General features: G+C 37.6%; 1 protein-coding gene across 2 annotated transcripts; it reads left to right on the top strand.

Annotated features, from left to right (window-relative positions):
- LOC131691664 (TBC1 domain family member 16) lies at positions 1 to 27997 on the top strand. 2 transcript variants are annotated; one of them, XM_058978236.1, is made up of 8 exons: positions 1 to 139; positions 19181 to 20260; positions 20324 to 20520; positions 20579 to 21080; positions 21273 to 21417; positions 25577 to 25683; positions 25738 to 25919; positions 25976 to 27997. In XM_058978236.1, the coding sequence occupies exons 2-8, from the start codon at positions 19194 to 19196 to the stop codon at positions 26173 to 26175; spliced, it is 2400 nt and encodes a 799-aa protein (XP_058834219.1). In that variant the 5' UTR covers positions 1 to 139; positions 19181 to 19193; the 3' UTR covers positions 26176 to 27997. The 2 variants fall into 2 exon arrangements, with proteins under 2 accessions (XP_058834219.1, XP_058834218.1); XM_058978235.1 differs by lacking the exon at positions 1 to 139 and adding an exon at positions 7370 to 7809.
- The last annotated feature ends 3 nt before the right edge of the window (positions 27998 to 28000 follow it).

Consider the following 28000-nt stretch of genomic DNA (forward strand, 5'->3'; position numbering starts at 1 on the left):
ACTACCGACATCGACTAAGTAGAGCTCAGGTAGAAGACTGTTATCCGACTGAACCCATTTAGTGGATTTCCGTCCTTTGCGTACCATTATTTTTGGACGCCAGGAAATGTTTGCTCAGTTCGGCTGTGCCATTAATCAGGTGATTATCAATAGGGTAGGGCATAAATTTCGTTCGATAAAGTCGGAATGTACAAAGAAATAAATCTGGTTGTTTGGTAGGTACTGCAGATAATATTCCTATCTGATTTTATGAAAGATTAGATAATAATCTGCTTGTTTCGTGACTTGCTGGCAGTTGTCAATTGCATATACATAAATCCCAATGCAAAATCAATATTTATACTAATTATATCTGTTTCATTCTTCCTGAGGACTCTATTTGAATTTAACATTCAATCCTGCGATAACAAAACGATATGAATTTTTGTAAGTTGCCTAATTCGCGTTACCTTATCTTTAGTGTTAACAAAACAGTACTGCAATTTCTATAAAGAATATTATCCATCCAAATCCCTTTCCAATGCACCATGTAAGTGCATAATACTTATTATTGTTTCCAAATCCGTGGAAGCGGATCTGCTCATGAACGACCATGCTTATCCATTTGTTTTAGTTTTTTGCTTAGAAAAATCCGTTTTTTTTTCAAACTATTCATGAGCAAATTTTCACAGAATCTGGCTTTTTACTACGGAGAGTAAAAGATTGTCAAATCTATTATCCTTCGTATTGAGCTGTTTGGAGCGAACGAAACTTCTCCGCAAAGGGCTGTACAATACCGAGAAGGAAATATTTGTGAGGTGGCTGATGGATGAATTAGCTAGTGTCGTTACGAGTCACTAGTAGAGGCAATTATTTTCATTTCTGATGGTTGAAAAGTAGCATTCACAACAAAAATCGGGGTTTTAAAACACCCGACCGAAACTCGTTCGTGATTGGGTTCCGCTAATTTCATGCACCGTTCCACACACATTGAACAGAAAGAATTGTAATTTCAGTCGGTTTCTATTCAGATGTCCGGAGACTACAAATCAAAATCAAAAGAAATAATGATTTTTAGGATTGGGCCAGCTCCGCTTTGAAAATCTTTTCCTTCACCAACTATTATTTTTATATCCGATGTCGTCGCTGTTGTGCTATCTTATGACAAACGCCATTTTGGGGTAAACTGAGTTAGATATGCCACATTACTTGTTTGAGAAATCTCTACAAAGTGGCGTTTTCAGAATTTTGAAATTCTACTTGGTTACTTAGATATAGCTAGAAACATGATATGAAATTGTGAGTTTTTTGCTTCAAATCACTATATCTAGGGATTGGCTCAAGTTATATTGAAGTTTTAGACGGTTTTATATGTGAACGTGTCTGAGGAACAGAATGGCATAAACATTTTCGAAAGAAAATTATACGAGTTGTGAGAAAAACACAGTTTTAGTTTTAAACTGTAAATAAAATATATTTGGAAACACTGTAATCAAGAATAACCATTTTTTTCTAGATTCCCTGACTCATTTCCTTTAAAATGCATTTCACCGAATGTTTATAGACCATATGAACCCAAAGATATGAATAAAAGTTAAAACGTGATGATTTTTTTTCTATGGAAAATTTTCCATGCACGATTATGACACGTCATACAAATTTTGTCATCAATACACGCCTATGACACGTGTGAGTGCGACTTTTGTTTACATTCATAGTAAAAACTCGCAACATAGTCAACCGATCTTCGTAATATTTGAGAGATTAATGCAGAACAGATAGAAGCATCAATTGTCTTCTTTGGATTGTTTATACCATTTATAAGTTTCAAGATATTCAATCTCAAACTTTAAAAATCGTTTTTCTCGAAATGTGCTAAATGGCGCTTGTCATAAGATAGCACAACAGCGACGATGTGTGGAAATTAGCATACACACACGGGATAAACAGATTGTTAATAATTTAATTGAAGCTCGTTCGAGATTAGTTCTTGCTAATTTCATGCACCGAGCCGCAAATATTGAACAGTTTTCGATCGAAGCTTCGCCTCTTTAATAGTGGAAGTAAACTGTTTTCGTTCGATAGCCGGCACCTTTTGTGCTGAACATAAACTGAACCGAGCACAGAGCGTTCATTTAGTTCATTGAATGGTCAGCCCCTTTGACTTCGAACTGAATCAAGCACAAAGCCGGGGTCTGCGTGAATATGTGAGTGCGATATTATTTTTGTGTTACATTCATTCTGGTTACACCACACACGCTTGCTATGTACGGAAGTGACAAAGAAGGGTAGGTGAAGGAAAAACCAAAATCCCGCTCGTTGCATACTGATCTCGAGTCTCTTGTCAGCTGAATCCATCGCCTGCTGAGAAAGGGAACTACACCGAGCGTATAGGTGCTGGTGTCGTGTCTACACTTTGGGACATTTAATCAAATCTAATAATATTCAACGGAATCACGTTTGAATGGGAATTTGTCAAATTATGTTTCAAGATAATTAATTTCCAAAGTGGCACGGGTAACACCAATTTCGAATTGTATCCAAAGTAGGCTAATACGTTCACCGATATCGTCTTCGCAGTGTTCGGTTAATTGGACTTCCCATATAGCATCATCAACTATTCCAACGATCTCCGAATCCAGCGTAGCTCCCATTAACACCAACGCTAACATCAAAGTTTCTTTTCAGAACCACCATAATCATCTCAAAGAATAATTTGAAAATTTCCCATTCTTTTAGTCTATTTTCAACCAATATCAGCATCAGTCACAATACCAGTGTGCTCTCTGCTGCTACCCAAGCCAGTTGCTTTTTTCTATTGTGCATTTTCTGAAGAACAAAGGGAACCGTTACTATTATTATTGTGTGGTGATCTATTAAGATGACTGAGCCTCATCAACAAAATGTGATTCTTCCGGTCTTTCTGCATAAGACCAAGTATTGGTGTGTGAACATTTGCTGAAGGTGAAAATGTAGCTTCGGTTTTCGGAAGTCAGCTTCATCCAGTTGGAGCACGCCAGGCACGCGGTGCTGATAACGTTCAACAAATTCGACCAGGCGAAAAGATTCATTTCGCAAAACAACTTGAAACACGTGCTGATTTGTAACACCGCTAAAATCAAGATCCCTGTGTATATGGATAACGGAAACGTGGGAGTCAAATTACATGATTTGGCACCACGTACTTGCAAAGTGGCCATTAAAAGATCCATGTCGTATTTCGGAGAAGTGGAATCCATTACGGAGGACACGTAGAGGATCTACTTTCCAGGTATTGCAAATGGTGTTTTGTGGTGAGAATGCGGGTAGACCAACCCATTCCCTATCTTACCCTGCAGTACAAAACAGAAGGAGGTGATACCATCATACATACATACATACATACATACATACATACATACATACCAAGGACAAATTAACACGTGCCAGTTCTGTGAACAAACGGCACATTATGGACAACCCTGCCCAGAAACCGCTAAGAAAAGCTCATCTACAGAAAGAAATAGCAACACTCAGTCTCCAATATCATTCCCTGAGCCACAAACGGTTGCCAAATTTGTGGCTGCTGTTCAAGCAATAATGACAACTGCGAAAGCCGCATCAAGTACCACAAACTCAACAGCTAATACCATCAATGAGGGAGCTACTGGCAATGACGGAGGGTTCACGCTCGTGACCCGAAAAGGGAAAAAAGTTAGGAACAACACCTGATCGCGAACATCAAGGCAGTAACCCCGATGATGACCCGGACATGTGCGACGACGATAGAGGTATGATTGACCCCCTGATACAGTTGACGTGGATGCAAATATTTCACCGACACGAAAACGGATCTCCGCGCGCAATGGCAAGTCGCGCGTACGGATAGACTCTTAGAGTAGTATTAGTAGTATTGTTTATTTTTTTTATTTTGTACATCATGTAAATATAAAAAGACCCACGGCTCCGTGAAGCTAACCTAACGCCTTGAGCCGTGCCAAATAAACGAATTTAAAAAAAATTCCCATTCAAAAGTGAATCATTTGAATATCATTAGATTTTAATTGACGTCCCGAAGTGTTGTCACGAGACTCCTGTTACGTCACAAACATTACCCACCCATTATTTCTGATACCAAATGTTTTGAAAATGCATGAAACGTCGAATCTTGTATCATTTCGAATTTTATATCTTTTTGAAATAAGCCCAGATTCCAGATCTCGGCCTTCATTCATTTCTAAGACATTTGACATACGAAAAAAATTAAAAGCTTGATTTTCCAAACTCAAGTCTCATCTCAGCTCAATAGTTCTCTATGTCCCTGAAAGGTAAATTTTCTTTCGAGATTTCGTATTTATAAGACATTTTGCCTTTCTCATATAGAAAGGTTATGCAATCGCTCTAAAAATCGTCAACCTAATCCCGGCCTGGTGTGTATGTATGTGTGCGGGTATGTGTGTATGTGGAAAAAATATCACCTCTGTTTCTCAGGGATGACTGGACCGATTTGCACAAACTTAGTCTCAAATGAAAGGAGAGCCAAAAATTTTTTTGGCTTGTATAAGATTAGGTAGGAGTATGCAGTAAGGGGTTGCTACTTTAAAATTATAACTATTTTAAAATTTCTTAACGGATCATACTCCTTGATTAATGGGAGAGTGTTTTCAATTAAGAGTTTTTTTCCTCATTTGAAATGAAAATTGTTATTTTTCACGAAAAATCTCGCCATTTTAAACCCCTTAATTGAAAAATTATCTCGAAAACTCAAGGTAGGTGTTAGGTATTAGGGAATGTGCATGCAAAGTTTGAAATGAATCGGTTAAGTTGGTTTTGAATGGCAGTTAACACCGCAAATCGTGTTTCGCTTCGCCACCGAGTCGCTTGTCGAAATTTTGCATAGAAATATTACAGAATATTATTGAAATGATGCATTATAATGCACAAAAACTTTGATCAATTCGCTTCACCCAAATTTCTAAAAAATCGCAAAAAGTGTTTGTTTTTCACGCTGAAACCTTTAACCTTCCACCCCCTTATTAGCTTTTCTTCTCGAAACCGCATTTTCAAACTGGCGAACGCGATAACTCAAAAACTAATTAACCCTTAAATGCGCAATGTTGTTTTAAGGGGTTATATACAAAGTTGTGGCGAAAAAGTGAGCTAAGGTCGTGATTTTTTAAAAGCGTTCTAGGCAAATTTTATTTGAAACAGTTCGTTGGTAGCACTATCGAAAATAGAAAAAACAAGTTAAATTAAAAAAATATTCAAGATTGTCGGACTTATGGCCCATCCCCCGAAGCGTGTATTTGGCAGAGGTTTGCGGTGAACGCTCTCCAAGCCGGTTCGCTGGACTGAAATCCGAAAACTAAAAAGATTATTGAAGAGAAATGTATTGCGGTGTACTTGAACGGATCGGTTTCTAAATTAATTTTTTTTCTTGCATAAAAAAAAGGTTGACCAAAAAATTTAGTTTTGTGGTGTTCAAAATTTTAAACAAAAATTCATTACAAAGAATTGAAATTTTTTTGACAAAAAAGGAACCGTTAAAGTACACGAGAAAATAAATACAAACAATAAAAAAAAGGTTTTGAAGATCGGATGATTAGTTTTTGAGATATCACGTTCACCGCAACGGTACTTTTCAAAAAACTCCATTCCGAGATAATTGCGTTTAAAGTTTGGTGTTAACTTCATTCGTGGAAGAAACAGCGCGCTGCAAACGACTTTCACGGTTCCTTTTTTGTCAATATTTAAAATCTAGTGTTCCGACCTAGATGAAATTTTGCACAGATATTTTCAAAAGTATGTACTTTCAGAATATTCAATAACAAAAATTTCGATTTGTTGAATTACAACTTTATATATATAACCCCGTAAAACAACATTGCGAAAACCATTTCAAAATTATCATAGCAACGTATTAAAGCAGTGAGATAATTTTCAAAAAATTTGAAAAAAAATGGTTTGTGCTTTTAAGGGTTAACGAATTGACATTTTTTATGAGAATGTACAATATGTGTAGCCTGTCGATGAACCACTGAAAACTAAACATTTTTTTTCTCTTTTTTTATTTTGAAGAAAATTTAGCGAATTTTACGTGAAGTATATGATTTGGTTAGTTTTGAAGCCATTTTGTGGAACTCGAACATTTTACTATTTTTTTTATTTTTGTAATTCGAGTAATTACAAGTCAAAGCTTTACAAACCTTATTGACTTTCCTGTGTCAGACAATTGTATCAAGAGTGTTATCGTGTTCGCCGGGGCACTCATCGACGTGAAAATGGTTGGACGTCTACTCTTGGAACGCTCGCATGTGTGGTTCTGCGTGACGGATTTTTTTTTCGTGCACAATGAATGCATAAATAAATCTTAACATTACACAAACGATCATTTTTTGCCTTGCCTTCAAAACCGTCACACAAAATAACTTTCGGATTGAGCACTTTACACGAGACGCCACCCTTAAGGCAATCATTTAAGGGGACTTTCTCCTGGATTCAGTGTGAAATCAAACCAATATTTGAGAATTTTTTGTGGAAAAAAGGAAAGACATACGAACTTATGCTTTTCATCTTCTATTCGTTATTTATCGATAATTAGAAAATGGTTTATTTTTTTCAAAAAGTCGAAATGATGTTGTTATCTAAATCATATTTTTTCTGCTAGCGTCAAGAGTATGTCTTGTTCTATTGATATGATTTCCTTTATTCAAAAAATGTTTGGAAGTATATACTTTTTTGTCTGACTTATACCTAACATTGACATAAAAAAATAATTATTTATAATTTTTAAGCGAGATCACTGAAAAAAGACTTAAATTTCACTTTTTTTCTTTAACGTCTATTTAATGGGTTTATTTTATTGAATGTTTTAAAATTAGGTATAAGTCATATAAAATTTTATCTATTTTAATAAATTATATGAATTTCTCATTTCGGTTAACAACGAGAGGCCCTACACTTGTCGAAGTAGGACGATGCTTCGCGCACAGATTCGCCATTTTGAAGCCAACATTTTGAATTTTCGAAAAAAAAATAAATCAATTTCTAATTATCGATAAATAACGAATAAAAGAACAAAAAACAGTAGTTCGTATGTCTTTTCGTTTTTCCACAAAAAATACTAAAATATTGCTTGATTTTCCGCCAAATCTAGGAGAAGGTCCTCGGGATTGTTCGTCTTGAACAATTTGAAATTTAGGAAAACTAGTTATGTGTTATCAGCTGTAAATATTTTTGTAATATCATTTCGACAACTTTTGTTAACAAATATAATATTTGGTGTTGATATTCGAACTTAAAGAAACAAATACTGAACATCCCACTAACTGCCACGGTGAAGCATGCGCACTGTAGTTTTCGAGCAAGTGTCAAGTCTGGTACGTTGAAGTACCTTTCCAGTGTCAGTGGTGGAACCATTATCACTATCAGTAAAGCCCCAATTGCTGCTGAACCGTCCGATGACGAAGGAAGAACGTGAAGACAAAATTTAATCAATATCAACGAGTGAAAAGTGCATATTACATCAATTGAAGCGAATTGCCTTCTTTGAATTGGAAATCAACAGAAAGCACGATACTGGGAAAACAAAGAAACAACTTTGTTTAAATAAAGTTAAAGTTGATATGAAAATTAGGGATACATAAAAGACTACCTTGAGGATAGGCCTATGAGGGAAGGATTTGCTCTGATGCTCGCCAGAAAGGATTCCACCAGTTTTTTTCCAACTCGTTTTCGTGTAGAAATATTGTTGTGAATCACATAGCTTACTGGAAAATGAACTCGCCAGCATAGATAATATTGATGACATTTAACATTTTGGAATATTCTCAATAGTCATCTCACCATAAGGTAACTAAAGCTAGGCTGGCATTTTTCTATATTTCTAAGATGTCATATGTACGTAAATTTGGATTTACCATCATCATTGTGTCTTTTCACATCATTACCTTCAGTGATTAAAACATGGACTAAGTAAACAGCACAAGGATATAATACAGTGTAATGTTATGAACTTTTCAAAAAAATGCTTTCTCACGAATTTGTGAGGCCAAGGATGAAAAAAATGAAACCAAAACTGGATCATATTTTCGCCTGCCCACGCATTTAGGCTTGCTTGTAGAATGCCGTGCAGTGGGTGGGCGTTTCATACAACGATTAGAACCGGGAACGACACTGTTCATTTCGCTAAACTTCTTTCTGCGACCTTGGCTTGACGGCTAGCTTTTTATCGTATTGATTTTTTCGCTCATATCTCATAATTCATGACGATTGTTATGATAGTTATTCAGATCTGAATCCATTATTGTTATTTATTGTTATTATATACCAATTATATTGCCAAACATTTTTTTAGTAATCATTCGAATAAAAATATATCTGAACTTAATTGGTGACAAAATATTTCTAAATTTTCATATAAAATCGATGATTCCATTATGGAAGATTTTTTGATTTAGTTACTGGGTTTCGAAATCACCACAAAATGGAGTTTTTAGAACTTTGAAATTTTGCTTGGTTATGGTGATATAGCGGAACACGATTGTGACAAGCACCAAAATCCCGATTGAACAAGTTATGCTAACTTGTGACTACAAAAACCAGACAATAATCCTTTGATCAAGTGTAGATTGAAACCATCAAGTTCAAAAATTCTTCTAACAAACGATTTCGATAGATATATACTATATATTTATCTCATAATGGCATTGAAAATTGGAATATGTTGAACATTTTAACATAGTCAAGATACCATGTAATGCCATACAGAAATTTGTGCCAGCCCTGGGACGACAAATTTGGGCATCCAACACGTTGCGTTCCTATCAATAGGATGGCGTTCAGAAGCAAGTAGCGCGATGAATGGTACACTCGGTCTGCTGCATTGTCAACATCAGTGCTTTCATACTCCGGCAAACACTAGAACCGACTATTTTCAAATTTAAAAAGCAACCGCGCCAAGTGTTTCAACTTTGTAGAACACCTTGGGGATTGTCACTCTGTGTCTTTACATATGTATCCTTTACGCATAAAAAACATTTGCATATTCAATAAAAATTTTGGATTAGATCAAATAAATAATATGATTGGTCAGGATACAATAAAGTACTTTATTGAATGCAATGAAATTATTTTTTTCAGTAACGATATGATCATGCCTTTTTGTAATTATTTATTGAAATTAAACAAAATTGTTGTAATTAAAAATGTTTTTATTTAATTTGAAACTGTCTTGTCATTTTAATGATCAAATATCGTCAGAAAAACAATTTTGTCGATTGAAGAAATAAACAACGAGTGATTGAATGCAAAACACATAATATTGATTGAAATGTGCTAAATTAATCTGCGTGTGGCGACTGTTTCTACAACCGATTGCACATTTCAGTGCGCACAATGGGAAAGCATTTGATTCATTCAGTCAGCATAAAATAGGGGAGACCGGGGCTAGTTGGCAGTGTTTTCAGTTTTCATTTTTTATCGCTTTGATGTAGGTAGATCTTGCAAAATGAAACACGTGGCATGAAAGGGCAGACTGTTGGCAACATCTCTGAATTTTATTAAAATGTTTGATGCATTGTTTCCATTTTTAGTTGGCGGTATGTGTGGATACGCCGAAAAATATACAATCAAATGGAGATTCAATTACTTCAAGGGTCCTTTTGGAATGTGTTGAATGTCTTTTCAAGAAAATTGTATATTATCCGACATTTGCTATTATATTTCAGTCTCAATACCCCGGGATTTTGACTTAGACGCGCACTCCATATTCACAGGCAAATTTTCAGGCAATTGACCGCAATAAATGTTTTCTGTATCGACGAAATACACAAGAAAAGGATTTTCTTACTTTGGAAAGAATTTAAAAAAAAATCACCGCCAACTTACCTCAACCGCATATTTTAAAAAAAACTTTTTGAATAGTAACTTTTGTTAATGGATAGATGTAATAACTGTACGGATACTAAAAGCTCTTTTCAAGCACTAGCAAAAATTTAATCATTTGGGATATATTGAAAATCACCTTAAATAACACAAAGTGTTTAAAAATTAGAAAATTTACTTGGAACGCTCGAAAACACAATATCGCCCACAACTTCTACAAAACAAAATGTTTTGCAACAAAAACACATTGGATAATGAGTTTCACATAACTTGAGGTACACAACGAGAGGCAGCGCTATATGTCTAATAGAAACGGAGAAAAAGGGATTCCGCCAACTTACCCCAACCGCCAACTAGCCCCGGTCTCCCCTATAGCTGTTTAGTTTGTGTTAAACCTTATATAACTCGATTCTAATCCCCATCGGCAGCAATTAAGGGACCGTACACTAATTACGTAAGGCATTTTTAGAACATTCCAACCACCCCCTCCCCCCAGATAAGAATTCGTAAGATTTTGACGAACTCCCCCTCCCCCCTACATAAGATCTTATCATGATTTTCATAATTAAAAAAACATATTGTTAATTCATTAAAACGATACTGCATTCATCTGTAGTAATTTTATTTGCATCCTAGTAGAACAACTATTGGGTGATATTTAGAAAAGCCAATCTGGTCCATATAACCTGCTTCGCTATATTCCACTTCCTTTGAATCTATTTTCTTGTGATGCAGAGCTCAAAAGAATTTATAACCTAAAAACTGCATGCAATAAACGATAGTGGTGTTATAATAATTTTAATCTTAATAGATAATTAAAACCAATTCCAAAGGTACGTCCAACAGCTGCGCATCCGGGAAACAATCATGTTTGTTGAATTCTCAGTAAACAGTTTGTTCACCCAAAACAAAAACCTCTTGCAATAATTGTAAGCGACAATCACTTGCAAATAATGTTCGCATCGCTTGCAATTTTGCAGTTAAAGCCGCTTGCAATGTTTGCAAGCATATAAAACACTTCATCTCTTGCTATATCTACATGCGTTTCTTCAACACACTGTCACAGGATTGCCACCACATTCACGTGCCTATGCCGGTTTGTATGGCAACGCACGCCGAGTTTTTATTTACCGTCTGCTTTTTATTCATTTCTCACCAACATCCTCAAACGCAATATTGTGGCTTATTCATTACACACGAGGCAGCATCGAATTCCGAATGTGCTGATTGTACGAGTTTTAACGCTCAACTTTTATGTGTAAGAATAGATCAGTGCCTATAGTCTGTGCTACGATATTCAATGGCCCGAGTTCAAATTTGGGTGCGTGCTTTACTTTTTTCATTAATCGTGAATTCATCCAAATGTTTATATATGACTTTTATCCACTTATAATTATCTGATAGCATAGTTGGATGGATAAGGTATTGATTAGTGATCTGTTCGTGCAGTGTTCGTTTTTCAATACCAGCTATCTTTTTTATCTAACGCATATTGGTCACCAATACACATACATCGCTAATACATAGGCAAAACTCGTTTTTTCTGTTTCTTGCATTACATGCAAGGAAGCTTCTTGCAATTTTTGCACATTACCAGAACGCTTGCAATTTTCGCACGCATTTATTGCAATAATGTAAGCGAATCTTACCGGGTACGTTTTGGGTGTATATACGGCCTCTAGTAAAAGCAAGTATCGGACTAACATTCCCTCCCTTTTCTTCTGCGATCAAGCCTGGCCGGCGCCGGTATTGATCAATAAACATTTTAGGATTACCACGAGTTGCACATTGAATGATGTTTCGCTACTCCCAAGCATAAATATCTACTGATTCCCTGTGCAAGTTCATGTAGTCCAGATCGATAACGGAATAGTAGCCAGGGGTGGTCGCACAAGCTCAAGCTCACAAGCCCTTGAAAATAATCGTACTTGAAAAAACTCATATATAATTAGTTCGACGATCTCACACAACTTTTCAAAAAATTTGTGAAAAGATCTTCGAGATGTATTTAAACACATATTTTCCAAAATATTATACAACATTTTCAAACCAAATGTAATACATTAGTTTTGTTTTTTAAACATCATAAACGGTCAAAGATTTCATTTTCTTTTTATATTGTGATAACTTTTTGTGTATAGATTATGAGATATGACTAAGGAATCAAAAATCTTCAAGGATCAAGTGTCCTAACTCTTCTTTACAGTCATGTCACCTGAAATTAAATTAATGCGACGATCAACGAACAATGCAGTTACCTTTGTAGTCATTTACGTTTTTTGTGGACACACTAAAACTGACTGCGGGAATTCTAGAATCCGGTTTATCGAACCAGCAATTGTGGATTAATATTCCTGAATTATTATCTTTCCATTTCGACATGAGAATACGATAAACTTGGCGTCTGCCTCGATCCAATATACTGGAAATCAGATACACAGACATCCATAGGTGTGTGTGCACACAAAACAGGCCTGTTTCCGCGACGTTCAACCCAGAAAAAAGCCATCTCAAACGTTTTAGCGAGAAAAAAAAATTTTGTTTTCGCCCAGCAGCACAATCCCGCCTTTGGCGGGTTACATGTTTTGAGGTTTAACTGAAAAACCCATAGCTTTCGTAAACCGGCAATATATTTTTCGTTTTTCTAATCATATAAACGCACTACTTAAATTTTTTGACATAAAACATAATTTTAGGCAGTCTAGCGTTAAAAATGTAGCATTTTTCAAAACCGCGAATGAATTTTAGTCTATGCATTGCAATTCTCACTCACTCACACAAGAAAAGACTTATTCGATGTCAAACTTTTCCAAGATAAAATGAGTCGCAAAATTCTCCGTCTCCACAAATAGTGTGAGAATAATTGTTCCGATAAAATTTATCTGATTTTTTCCTTCGCACAGCGAGCGCAAAAAGGATACCGTGATAAACTCATTCACTCATTCTCCTGCGGTTCTATTTATCCGGAGAAATAACGCGTTGTATTTTCCGGAGAAGTTGTGTGAGTACCAATAAATTTTCGTGAGAAAATGTGAGTTTGTATTGCCGAACTAGCAATTTATCTGGATGCGAGTGATAAATGCAATGCCTGCAACACTATCGACTCATCTCACGGCAGGAGACTATTTAGTGTTCAGTAAATCATGCTATGTCACGCTCCAGCTTACCCTGCTGCTCCCATATTTTACAGTTTCCTATATGTACATCCTCCCCCTTAATACATAGGTGAACCGGGGTAAGACGGGCATGTTAAGGAATGCTGAAATATAACATAGTAAGAGCATGTTTTGTCAACATGTAATACTGTATGTTGTAGCTCCATATGTTGGCTTTCGAGTGTACAGAAGGATTACGTTACAAAAATCAGTAATTATCATTTTTAAAGAGCTAGAAAACGAAGAAATAGGGGAACATGGGGAGACTTGACCAAGTGCAGAATTCTATTATTGACTATGACGTGTTCTATTAGGTTCTTAGAAATTCTTCATAAATATTTTTATAGTTGTTCCGATCCCTTAAGGTAATTTTTTAAAGTATGGAATTAAAAATCCTTTCCTTATAGAAAATATTCCGTAACTAATAAATTTGCGTTAAATGATGTATGATGATGATTATCAAACTTTTTAGGGACATATCTACTCGACTAATGATTGTATGATGATGATTATCAAACTTTGTATAGACATATCTACTCGACTAATGATTGCTTTTAAAGCACTCATATATCATATTATTCCTTATGATGTAGTGAAATGATTTTACATAAATCGGAACATTGGAAAAGTTATTACTAAAATTTGCACGACATTGAACGCAATGACTAATGTTGGGGAGACTTGACCAAGATTTTATGAGAAGGCTTGACCAAGTAGCAAAAAATTTCTGATATTTACTATGCTGTGGCACCTACTGTTAGTGTTAATCACGACACAAAAAAAATCCCACCTCAACCATCAGTCTATATCTTTTAGTACGAGTAAACAAAGTTAGCAGTAATATAGCTGATTTCGTGACATGGGAACACGCCATGGAAGCAATACAGTTAATCCTTAAAATTAAATGCATTCAAAAAATCAAAATTTATGAAATGCAACCATTTTATATTTTTTACTGCTACCTAAGAATCTCGACTAAATGGAAAAAATGATTACAATATATTTTATGTCATTATTTTTTGTTCAAATTTCTCTTGGTCAAGTCTCCCCAGGCCTTGGTCAAGTCTCCCCACAGTGGGGAGACCTGACCAAAAAAAAACGTTCACAGAAAAACTTCATAACTTTTGAAAAAATGAATTAAAAATTCTGCAAAAATCATGAACACGCTAAATACCTTTGCACATTATATCTCAACTTTTGAAGGATTGAATTTTTTTAGAGATTTTTGCAGGCTTATCTGAAAACCTGGTCAAGTCTCCCCAAGGTCCCCTACATATTTTTTTTTAACGTTTGCAATTATTCACGCATAAATCAACTTAAATTTTATTTTCTACAAAGATGTCACTTAAGAATTACTTTATCGAAATAAAGGAAAACACACTCGAAAAAATTGATTTTTCCTCGATTAACCTTAAAATTGGAAACTTGAGAATTACATCCGCACGAAGCTGCACTACTGATTATCAATATTTGCTTAAATTGTACACATTTAGCAGTACTCAAGGCCTACTGAGTGTTTCATAATTCAAGGTAACCCATAATGATAGGGTCCACATACAATACAATTTAAGTTTTAATGTTAAATCCCTAAAATAACCATGTGTCCGTCCTACCACACTTGTCCGTCTTACTCACAGTTCCCCTAATTTATTGCTAGTCCTTTTTAACAGTAACACAATTTTAAAATAAAGTACAACACAATGCTCTATTTGCTATTAGTAGATCAAATGAAAAAATGACATTATTGGGCTGATCCGTCTAACCAGCTTTTTACATGCCATAATGGCGATTACATTGTTTAGTTCGTAATGCGCTTAATTGCCCTTTTTTGACAATAATCGTTTACGTCAAGCGTCCAGTAAGAGGAAGTCATCCTACGTTAGTCCAATGCGTTGGATGTTTATTCAATGAACGCCCGACATCCTCAAATGGGCGTTATTGTCAAGTTGGCGTAAACGATTATTGTCAAAAAATGACAATTAAACGTATCACGAACAAAACGATTTAGACCGCCATTATGGCACGTAAAAAGCTGGGTATTCGGGACTGTGATGAAGAAGCTATAATGAACTATAGTGTTAATACCGTGCTCATTTTGACAATTTTAAACCAAAACAGGGTTCCATTTGGATGAAGTTAGTGCATCTTCTACAGAGTTATATTTCGTATAGATATGGAACTAGTATTGAAACAATTACATTCACAGTATAGTGTTTTGTATTATAATTTCTGGAGGAACTGAATCCATATTAACAAAGAAGATTTTTCAGAATTGAATGATAGGAAACTATGTCTCACTGAACCAAAACGTACTTGCCATCCAAGGGACACGATGTTAATACAGCAATTTTGTTAGAAAATTAAAATTGGTATACACCACCCTCTTCTATTTGTTGCTTAATTTAAAACACGCTTAGCACTGTGTTTCAAATACAAACAGCAGTACAGATACACCTATATAGGCTTATTATGTAAAAAATTAGAAAGCTAATAGAAATATCTTTCTAACAAGCTATAGATTATCAGTCCGTTCGCGAACGGCGGAGATATTAAACAATGAGTATTTCTGTTTTTCACATATTAAAACGAGACCGTATTGGTTCATTGGTATTTTAGGGGCAAAACTAACCCGATTTCGACTATCGTAGTACGAAAACACATCTGGTCAAGGCTCCGAAAATGGCAACCACAGGCGAAATTTTTTTATCGAATTTTGCGTCAAAGTGTTTGTTTTCCGTATATAACCTCTTATATTAAAAAATATGAATGGTGAGCCCAGAAAAAAATATAACTTGTAACATGACAGATCAAAAATTCGAAAAAGTTTTGTGGACCACACTAAAAGCATGCATACAATGTCTAACCTATATTTTTATTACTACTTTGAGTCTACTTTTTGAAATTGTATTGTGTAAACCTTAAAGTTTTATTCATTTTTGAGAAAACACAGTTGATCTTATGTAACGTGACAGATGTTTTTTGCTGTGAAGCAATTCCATCAAGTTTGATTCAATTACGTCAAAAATGGTGACCATCTTCGATTCTGATGAAACCTTTTACGTTTCATCTTTATAGGAGACTAAGTATTTTGCATTATTAAACAAACAATTTTTATTCAAGAGAAATATTTAAAAAAGGGGTATCAAATCTGAATGCACTACTTTCAAAATACATTGTTCGAAAATCGCCATTGGTGCAGCAAAACTATATGATAGCGAGTTCTAGGGAATCAATTCTTCCTTGTGAATATTTTTTGGTGAAATTTTTCAATAAGAAAACAAAAAAATGTTAAAAAATGCAATTACCAAAGAAACAGTGATTTTTTTGTTAACGAAAACCTAAAAACTGAAGGAACTACAATTACATTATTAGGAAGTTATTAGTAAGGAAGCATTTTTAACTTAAAGTATGCTTCTAAATTTCTTAGTATGCTTTTAAGAAAAAATTTCCGAAATATTTTGATTTTTTTCTTCAACAAAAATATTTAGTAGTGAAAATACGCCTTTTTAATAAATAACTCACAGATACCAAACGCAAAAACATAGCACGTTTAAAATTTAATTGCAAATAAAAAATGTTTAAAATATAATAACATATTTAAAAAAAATAATTTTTAAATTTTAATTTTTTTATTTTAATTTAATTTTTTCTTTAAATAATTTAGTTATAGAATGTATTTTAAAATGGATTTTCAATTCAAAATTCTCTGAAAAATTGCAGATGTTTTCAAGTTATTTTAGATTTTTTTCGATATAATATATTACGTCGTGAAATTACGACCTTTTCAAAAGTTATTCAAGTTTGTTTATCAAAACCAATATGTTTTTTTTCTAAATAAACATGAAATTTCCCGTTAATACTCAGTTCCCAGATCAAGGAACTATATTTCAAACTCTTCCTTGTTTTCAAAGCTTCAACTTAAAACTGTGTGCATGCAAATTTGGGGGCCAACGGAACAGACTTTTTCAATTTAGACGGCAACCTCCAAACTCACTGCGAAAATTGTGTAACGTGACAGACGTATTAAAAGGACAATAACAAGAAAACCGTTCATGATAGAAAATAACTTTCTGTAGAAAAAATGTGCGGTTTAGTGACCTTAATAATGTGCAGTTGGGATAGAATATGAAATATGCGTAAAAATGTAACGTGACAGACAGAAGCCTTGGCCATCTACGTGATTCACGGAACTCTTTTTGTGACTTTAATCAGTAATGTATTAACTGTTTATCAAAAATTTATTGGTAAATTTACTATAACGATAAAGAGCAAAACTTTTCCAAATTTAAGGTGTTTGGCTCTTGAATTTGGCGTTGCGATCAACCGTGAGATTGATGTTTAATGGTATATGCATATGGGTCATTCCGCGCGAAGATGGAAACATGAAATGGAATTACACGGTGCTACAGTGATTTTGTACTTTTGAAGAGACCTAATATAGATTGGCATGAATTCTTAAGGGGTTAGTGTGGCATTGTCTCGCACTATCAGATGCTATAATTATTTCTTCCGTTATTTTTCACAATTTCAAGCTCAAGGTTCACACACATACTTTTGAATGTATACGTAAACGAGCAAAAAAAATCTATTTTTTTAATTTCATATGACACTGTCCCCTTAAAAGTTCATGCGAGCAAGTTTCTAATTTCTAAAAAAATTAATAACTCTGCCATTTTTCAACCGATTTTGATCATAAATATGTCGTTAGATGCGGAATTAAATATAATTTTTTTTTGATATTTTTAACCCTCCGGAAGTCGCGCTTATGGCCCACTGAACGAGCAGCCGCTGGTGTCCTAAGACGATTTCGCTAGATTTTCAGAGCAGCGTGCACTCAGTGCACTAGCGCGACTGCCGGAAGGTTAATGAAAAAATCGCAAAATATTGTTGTCCCAAAACTGCATAGTAATTTTAACAAAAGTACATAACATAGCATACCGTTGGAAAAGTCATTTCTTCTTCTTTACAAAAACATTTAGAGAATTTAAAATCTGTTAAAAAATGACCGCGTAGAAATTTTCGTTCTGAAAATCCTAAACAATGTTTGATTTTGCTATAAATCAAGATTTTGAGGGTATATTAAATTGATCAAACGTGGGTTTGTGTTGTATTTGGTGAGATCTACAACTTTTAACAGTACACTTTGAAAGCACATTCATTTTTTTTATTTTGTAGCACCGTGTTATTTATGTATGGCCAATATATAGAAATCTAAATTTTTGCATCAATTGAATCACCCCTCGGTCCAATTGCTGCTAATTTTCTTTTCATTATATCCCGGTTCTATTTACTCCAAAATCAAACCGTAATATGTTTTTAGAAGGAAATTCTTCAAGGAGTCCAGAAAAATATTAGTTTTTAGCGGCAGTGCTGCCCACTATGCTATTTTTACAGGTAAAAATTAAAAGTTCATTTTCTCGCAAAACAGATAATTTAATTTTGAAAATTCCAATTTCATCGTGTTCCTCAGACAGTTTTACATAATCACTTCTAATCTCAATATAATTTGAGCTAATCCCAAGTTACATAGATCGCATTTTACCATATAAATCTCCATTCTTTAACGACAAATAAAATAAACCCAAAACGTCATTTCTCGTATACTTCACGATAAATTATGTGTGAACTCAGTATACTAAAGTTGAATTTTTGTCGTACGCTTGCCATAAATCTCAGGATAAGCTCAAATCATATTGAGATTATAAGTGTTTTTATGTAAAATTGTCTGAAGAACACGATGGAATTAAAATTTTCAAAATTTGAATATATGTATTGCGAGAAAAATGAACTTAAATTTTTTAACTGGTAAAATCACAACTAATATTTTTTCTAGACTCCTTAAACAGTTTCCTTCAAAAAGCAACTTGCGGTTTGATTTAAGAGTAAATAGAACCGAAGATATAATCAAAAGAAATTAAAGCTTTTACCAATTTGTCAAAACCCCAAACCCATGGCCCGAGGGGTGGTACAATTGGCACAATAATTTGGGTTTTGATATATTCACCCTAGATGAATAATTCCTCAAAAATTGGTTCAAATCCGTGAAGTTCGATTACACGTGCCTTGAGCACTTCACGCGGAATGACCCATATAGATGGCATCCATGAAAGCTGTTTAGTTAATTTTTTACTTTTCGAAACCCTTTTTTACTGGACCATTTGTTTTCTCTTCTTTTACCTCAGCCTAGTGCTCAAAATGCCCATTGTGAGCATCCTGAAACGAGCGTCCAGTTATATTCTTGGTAGCGACGAAGACAGCGAAGAGAGCAACGAGATGGTATACGAAGATAACGAAGTCCTGTTCTGCAAGAACAATATTTGTGTCCACCCACCTGCCGTCGTTCGCCAGGAATCAGACGTTCTGCACTACCCGGGCTATTTGACGGTCACCACCAAGACCTTTATCGATCAGTATAACAATGCCAAACGACCAACCTTGTTTCTTACGTGGATCCCCAACTCAACTTTAAGAAAATGTCCTTCGACGGTGGAAAATATCGCGTTCTTTCGAACTAGCAATTTGAGCGAAAATAAACTGAAACAGCACCAGCAGGAACAGCAGAAGTTACAACAATCGCAAAATCCAAAATCTAGCTCTAACCAGTCTAACGTCTCCAAAAGTGATGCTGTGAATCAAAAAGTGGAGAAAAATGGTGAAAACCCTTTCGCGGTAGCTTTAAGAATTGCCAACACAAACCCATTCCTGGAACCGTACAATGAGACCATCGCGCAAAATTCTACTGACTCTAAATCGATGAACTGTTCCGACTACTCCGAGACTATCAGTATAAGTTCTAGCTCAGATAAGGCCAGTCTGTGCAACAGTACCGAGTATAGTCGTGAAGATGTTCACGACGACGAGGAAGACGAAGGTATTATGACTTCGGAAACGCACATGTCGACAAGTGCAACGGAGGAAACAGCTGAAGAACAGGAATTGAAAACTGAACTACAACCGCTGATTGAAACGGAAGAAACGAAAGCTAACAGCATGGCAAAAGTTCTACCGACTCAAACGTCGCTCACATCGGTCAACATTACAATTGCAAGTCCGCACATACAGAACGTGGACATATCGCCACCAGAAGCGGCACTATCGCAAAATGAACGATTTATGCGATCACTATCAATCTCATCCAATGAAGAGAACAATCCCAATTGGATGTCCCCCGAATTGTTGGCCTACAAACATAACTTGTCCTTTCCGGAAAGTGCGTCCGCCTCGCCGATTGTAAGCAGGAAGACACAGCTCAAATGTAGAAGGTATCACACATCTTTTGCTATTTTGTACCATTTCAACAATTCAAAAACATTGCTTGATTCTAGATTCTCGGTCGACCTAAGCCAAATGCGAGCCTTGCGTTTATTCTTCAACGATGAAAATTGTACCTCTGGTCAATTAGTAATTGCTTCGCGCGAGTCACAGTACAAGATCCTTCACTTTCATCACGGAGGATTGGATCATCTAGCACAAGTGCTGCATCAGTGGCACTGCCTTCTGCACAACATCAAGCTAGCGCCAGGTATTTTCTTCCAATTGTTTGAAAATTAAACGTTAAAATCTCACATTTATTTTGACAGGTCAGGATGAACCGAACCTTCCCTATCGCCAGTTTATGGTGTGTCGCCCAGAGGTACGACAATCCGAGCTACATCCAGAGGAGGGCAAAGTCAGCAAGATAACAACGGACTACTTCTATGGAACACTTCTGAACGAGAAGGGACAGATTGAGGACGATCTCCAGCTGCGCAAGTGTGTCTTTTTCGGTGGATTGGAGAAAAGCTTGCGTAAAACAGTGTGGCCCTTTTTACTGCACTGTTACAGCACAAATTCTACCTTCGAAGATCGGGCGGCTCTGACGGAAATTCGTCGCCAAGAGTACGAGGAGATCACGAGACGGCGACTGTACTCGATGTCCCCCGAGGTTCAGGCACAGTTCTGGCGTTCGGTTCAGTGTGTCATCGAGAAGGACGTTATCCGTACGGACCGCGGTAATCCGTTCTTCGCCGGGGAAGACAATCCTAACATCGACACTATGAAAAATATTCTACTAAATTATGCTTTCTATAATCCGGGAATGTCGTAAGTGCTCGAAATCATTTCACTTATGACGTTTTTGCCTTTCCCCGAATTGAGTCATGTTTTAAGCCCGATCGCTATCAGTTCAACACTAGGTTCAACATCTTGACAGCAATTGGGGATAGAACCTGGCTTAAGCAAAAACGGCTTTAATGTGATCATAACGCAATCAGTTAATGCGAATCTCACCGTCAGGTACACACAAGGAATGAGCGACTTATTGGCGCCAGTGCTGTGCGAAATTAAAAGCGAATCGGAGACGTTCTGGTGCTTCGTTGGCCTTATGCAGCGTGCTATATTTGTGTGTACGCCTACCGATAATGATATTGATCGAAATTTGGTAAGTAACACTTTCACAAAATCCTATTTTATGCGTTAGTCATGCTTCGACCCCTGGGGCGACGCGTACCGTGCCATAGACTTATCCAGCTGCGTTGGTATTGTGCCGTTTTGACGTTTGAATTGGGAGGAAAACAAATCGATTGCACGGCGAATTGGGAGGAAAACAAATCGCTTCTGGGCTTGAGGGGAGGGCGGTAGCATAAAAATGTGAGATATCAGCGTGAGTATTTTAAACGTCAGATATCTCAATGATGCCCGTTGACGCTAGCCAAAATGAACCTGGATAAGCTGAAGATAATCATTGGGGGTTTCTTCCCGAAGCACGATACGGCGGACCGTACGGCGAAGAAGAAGTAGCAAATACAGACTGTGAGGCGCGATCCTGGCATACCCGGACATGTTCAGGATGGCGCAGCAGAAGTGTCTAGATGAAGGCAACTTTTCCGAAATGTGGAAGGTACAGAAGCTGGTATTGCTGCAAAACCCAGGAAAGCCACCGGGTGATCCGGCCTCGTTTAGTCCTATATGTTTTCTGGATACACTCGGAAAACACCTGAAAAGAATCATTCTTAACATGTTGACGAAATGCACGACGGCTAAGCGCGGGCTGTCCAAGATGCAGTTCGGATTCCGCAAATGAGCATCGACAGTGGATGCAATTCTGATAGTGCTCGAGAGTGTGGAGAAGACATCCAAACGGATGCGAAGAGCAGATCGATACTGCGCTACGGTCACGATAGATCCGAAGAATGCATTTCACAGAGTAAGCTGGGGAGCCCACGGCAGCGCTGCACAGAACAAGGGTTCCCGACTATCTATGCCGGATCTTAAAGAGTTACTTGCAGATCGGAGTGCTACTGTACGAGACGAACGAAAGGCAGAAGTCAATACGAGTGACAGCGAGTGTTCCTTTATCGGTCCTACTCTTTGGAACGGGATGTACGATGGGGTCTTGGCACTGCGGCTCTCCAGGAATGTGAAAATAGTGGATTTCTCGGACGACTTGTCACCAGCGGTGATGGATGAGACACGCGAAGAAGTGGAGGTGTCTGACGGAGACAACAGATGCAATCGAGAACAGGACGAATGAGGTCAAGCTGTAGATAGCTCACCACAAGATGGAGGTGTTGTTGGTCAGCAGCTGCAAAGCGGTTCAGCGGATTCAGATCGACGTTGGAGGGTACGTAATTGCATCGAAGCGTGCACTGAAGCAATTGGGAGTCAAAGCAAAGTCTGGCAGCTACTGAGTTAGGTAGGGGGCAAACAGTGGTAATAAGTATCTCAAGCCTTTAGCGCAGTCCACTGGACCTAAAAATAGATAACGAGAGAGATTTGGCCCGAACGATGAGAGGGAGAGGTGACGATCTGCTTATAGGAGACATTGGGGGTCGATAAGTCAAGTGGGAGGAATTGGAGGCTGCCGCGGTGATCACGATACTATTGGGAATTTGTGATGACATCATCACAGTTCCTCGATGGCGGAGTGGTTAACGCACCCAACTAGAGACTGGTAGATCGCAGGTTCGATTCCTGCTTGAGGACATATCTTTTCTCGGTGTTTCCAATATAAAGGTGAAATTTCACCGTTTCTTCATTCTCACCGTTCCGGTCATTCTTTCTCCGTCTGTTTTCCAGTGGACACGTTAATAAAAAAATCCTTAAGAAAGGAAAAAACAAAGACACACATCAAAACAAAGGAATGCACAATTGGGAGTGATAATCGACGATCGGTTGAGCTTCAACAACCACGCCGACTACGCTTGCGCAAAATCGGCGACGGAAACGAACGCAATAACGAGGATCATGTCAAACGGCTATCCGAGAAGCATGCGGAATCGCGAAAAGATGAACAGGACGTTCAGGCTGATGGCCGTACGAGTACTGAACAATATCGTCGGAAACAGTATGCGTTATCGCCGGGAAGATCCCCATCTGCATCACCCTGGCGGAGGATATCGAGTGCTACAATCAGAGAAACATCGGAAACGTAGGCAAGATGGTGAGAATCGATTCGATGAAGAGGGGGCAGCAGAAATGGGGAACAATACGGAGAAGGGACAGTGGACCTATCGGCTCATCCCAAACGGAGCAAGTGTGGTGAACCCGTTCGCTAAAGGTGGGCTAGCAAGGTCAGCATAACTAACTAGTCCAACCGCAGCAGCAGCGAGAGCAGACCAGCGAGGTCATACCGAGCACAAGCGGCGATAAACCAACTGGACGCCAAGCAAAGCTAGGATCTCAGGTGCACACGCCGGAGCCATGCAGTACCCAAGAAGACCAGTAGTCTGGGTTACCTAAAGTGATGAAGTTGAGGCAAAAAATCGAAGAACTCATACGAATTCGTGAAAAGCAAGGGCAACGTGCACGGAAAGATCAAGGATTTAATGATTAACATCAAATCCGCCGTAGCAGCAGCCGACTGCGAACAGATGGCGTTACTAAAGCGAGCTGAAAACGCCGAAAAATTGGTCAGAGTAGGGTGAGTTCACCGTTGGGAACTATTCAAGTAGATCGTGATAAGGCCGGGAGCTGAATGACTCACGGAAACATGAGCTAAATGGCTGAAAGAATCAGCACCTAAACAGCTCACGGGGACGAGAGCTAAACGGCGATGTAATAGATGGAGACAAGAAGTAAGAGAAGAATCAAGAGTTAAATCAAAGCTCATAGGTCAAGCCATTCCATGAACCAAGTGAGGCTTCGAGATAGAGCAGAAGAAAGAGGTGCGACGAAAGCACAACGCCCCTCCCCCCACGAAGTAAAACCTTGTCGTAGTTCCGTGGGGAAGAAGGGCGTGAAAAGTAAGGATTGTTTTAGTGGTTAGGCACGAACGTGAGTCGTAAGTCCCACACAGTGCCAATACACTACAGGTAAACACAGGTGTACACTACCTTACTATAAAAAACCAGAATGACAAACGATGTAAACACGTGGATCGCGGTCGATAGAGTGGTGACGCAGATCATGACCGACTTACTGCGGAAATGGCGTGGTGAAAAGCGAGCAACGATTTTAGGAGAGGAATCACCATCGGAGCGCCGGCTAGAAGCAGTCGAGACGCCAGCAAACCGGATGCCCAGCCCCGGACCGACCACGGCACCCGGGAACTCTCCGTCGGAGTAGGCTAGGTCCAATGTCAAAGAGCTGAAGAAGCTGTTGTGCTGAAACTAAAGAAGAATCGGTATCAGGAGAGCTTCTTTCACCTAAGAATTCAGAGTCGTCAGGACACCAGCGAACCGAACGCCTTGCTCCACCGGAATCACCGAACTGACCTCGATATCTGGCTGGTTGGCTCGGTTTCGGGAGAACTTCGTGGGGAACTCTCCGTCGGAGTAGGCGAGGTCCATCGTCGGGGACTAGACCGAGTAATTCGCGAATAAGCCCGGAGCTCAATGAGGAACTGGTACTAAATGGCACAAGGGAGCCGAAGGGTTCAGTATAGACATTCTTAAGTTTGTCGCCCAGATTGTCCTTGTAGGGAAAGAGAACTAATTCTCGACTTACAGCTGGCTTTCCTACTACCATACAGAATTTGCCACGTTGTGCAAATGGTCGAAAACTGATAGTGTGTCAAGGTGTTCTGTAGCCCTACTGAAAGAACAAATTACTAAGTAGTTGGATTGCAGTGTGTGCTGTACACCTAAAAACCTCTCCCCGAATCAATGCCGTAAGGTTGTGCCGGAGAGGAATCAGGTTCCGTGCAAGAGTAGTTGTGTTAGCGGGTCAGGAGGCTGAGCAAACCCGCTCCTTGAATTGTTGTTTTTTGTATTTTTTTCGGCTCAGGGTGCATTCCTTTGTTTTGATGTGTGTTTTTGTTCTTTCCTTTCTTAAGGATTTTCATGTACGTGTCCACTGGAAAACAGACAGAGAAAGAATGACCAGAACGGTGAGAATGAAGAAACGGTGAAAATTCACCTTTTTTATTGGAAACACCGAGAAAAGAAATGTCCTCAAGCAGGAATCGAATCTGCGATCTCCCAGTCTCCAGTTGGGTGCGTTAACCACTCAGGGCGCTTTTGAAATTTTTTTTCTGTTCTCCACAACACACATGCACGCACGAACTCCCGCGATTGCGTTCAAAGGGGATTGTACTTTATTGCCGTTATAAGAGAAGTAACGATCGACAACATCTGACCATTTATTTTGTTTTTTTCCAGTGCTACCTGAGGGAATTGATACGACTGATGGTTCCTAGCTTCTACAAGCACCTACAGAAGCACACCGATGCCATGGAATTGTTGTTTTGCCACCGCTGGATTCTATTGTGAGTGTTTTCTGTTAATTACTGGTGAACATTGTTAAATAGAATCAATTTTAGGTGCTTTAAACGAGAGTTTACCGAAGCGGTTGCTATTCGCATGTGGGAAGCGTGCTGGTCCAACTACTTGACTGACTATTTTCACCTATTTCTCTGCCTGGCTATTGTAGCGGTTTACGCTGATGATGTTATTGCTCAAGACCTGCGAACAGACGAGATGCTGCTGCACTTCAGTTCACTAGGTTAGTTTGTCACCAGCGAACTTCCACCACTTACTGACAATATCTGGCTTTTTCAGCTATGTACATGGATGGACAATTGATACTCCGCAAAGCACGTGGTTTACTGTACCAATTTCGTCTATTCCCGAAGATTCCCTGTACCCTATCCGGGCTGTGTAAACGATGTGGGCCAGGGATGTGGGACTCTGGTCATCATCCGTCGATCGAGTGTATCGGTCATCTGGATCATGAAACATGCGCACTGGCTGTAGATTAAAGTACGACACGCGTGGATAAACGGCACGACATTCCGACCACTTCACCACAAATTTGAGCAATGATCTGTATGAATAAACATTATGTTACAATTTAAGTTAAATTCGTACACCAGCAAATACGTGATAAATGAACAACTGAACATGCTTAGTATAGTTAGGGCCATTTGTTGCAAAATTTAACTCCACGATTTTATTTACAATGCTTGCTGTATAAGAGACGGGCGATGAACTGATGTGCAGAGTATTTGACTGTACAACGAAAACATTTACCAATTGAAAGTGTGCACCCTAAGTTACTATATTAGTATGCCTGAAGAAAAGACATATTCCATAAATGTTACTTTTTTGAATAGAATACTACTAACTAGCGCAACCAGCTATACCATCAATGCAATCAATTACACACAGGCACATAAAACAAAGAACAATAAGAAAATAGTCGTTGAGCTACGCTTTGTTATCAGTAAATTTTAGAAATCAAAACCTTAAAGCTTCCACGTGATCCACTACGCATGGGTTACGGTTACTCAGACAAAAATGACATCAATGTGTTTGACGACAACAATAGAAACTATACCAACCAAATGATGAAAAATAATCAAAATTACAGTGCGGATTTTTTCGAAATAAACAGGAGCAGTCGTTTCTAAACGCTGTGCTTAAAGGATTTTTTTGAACATGATAGCTCTTTTTCAAAAAGAATAGACTGACGTCTATCTTTTTAAGTTGTCAAGTTTTATTATTTTTCCAATAATTTTAGGTGTCATAAGTAGTATTTTTCATTGAAAACATCTGAGTTACTGCGACCACTGCATAATACAAAACAGCTAACTTAGTCAGATTTACAATGCAATAGATTGATAGTAGCTATGAATACCCCCATTCAAATTAGTAACAATAGCTGAAAACAATTACAGCGGAATAATTAAAAAAACTACAAAATAGCCCTGAAGAAACTACTAACATATTAGCGGAGATGCGCAGTAGTATAATAATTGTTGATGTTATGAACTATTTACACAAATTTTATAATACAAATTCTAATGGTAATAAACTCTTTGGCATGGTTTTAACAAAAAATGTTGCAGAATGAATGGAACGGATTTTGAGAAATGATAATGTGAAATGCAGTGAGTAAAATTGTGACAACATCAGAATGGACTGCAACGGTCTCTCGGCGTTGATGCCTTCTTGTTTCAAATAAAAATCGTATCGTCAATCGGATATGAATATGTGTTGTCATGTGTAGTGTTTCCAGATACATGTGAACATAGTGAACAGTTTCGAAAAATCTTCCTTTAAACTAATCAACTGTTGAGTGACCATGGCATTCGATAAACAACTAACCAGTTGGATAGATCCTACTACACAGTTATCCCACATCACTCAATAATGGAATACTCATTCGTTTAATTTTACCATTATCTCAAATATCCGAGCGCAAAAAAATATCAATCGCAGCTTCATCAAATCTAACAGTTTCGGTACCAATCCCTTATACTAAATGAACTTAGTACTGTTTCTGGGTAGATTTATCATCCCATTGTTTGCGTCGTTCAACGATTGTGAAGCTATTACTCAAGTAATTAAAAAAATCCACTGAGGAAACAACTTATGAAAATCAGATAGTAACTCTATTAACCGAATGTAAGATAGATCTAAACCAGAATGAAATTATGTAACGTGATCAAATGATGTATTATTTTACCAAAGTGAACAGCAACCAAGTGTAATTATATATGATAGGGAAAATAAACAATGTAATAGATATCTTGTAAAAGTACACCGCTTCGAATAAAAGTCTATCAGACATAAAACTGACCA

The sequence above is a fragment of the Topomyia yanbarensis genome, chromosome 3 (assembly GCF_030247195.1).
Source record: "Topomyia yanbarensis strain Yona2022 chromosome 3, ASM3024719v1, whole genome shotgun sequence".
NCBI classification, from domain to species: Eukaryota; Metazoa; Arthropoda; class Insecta; order Diptera; family Culicidae; genus Topomyia; species Topomyia yanbarensis.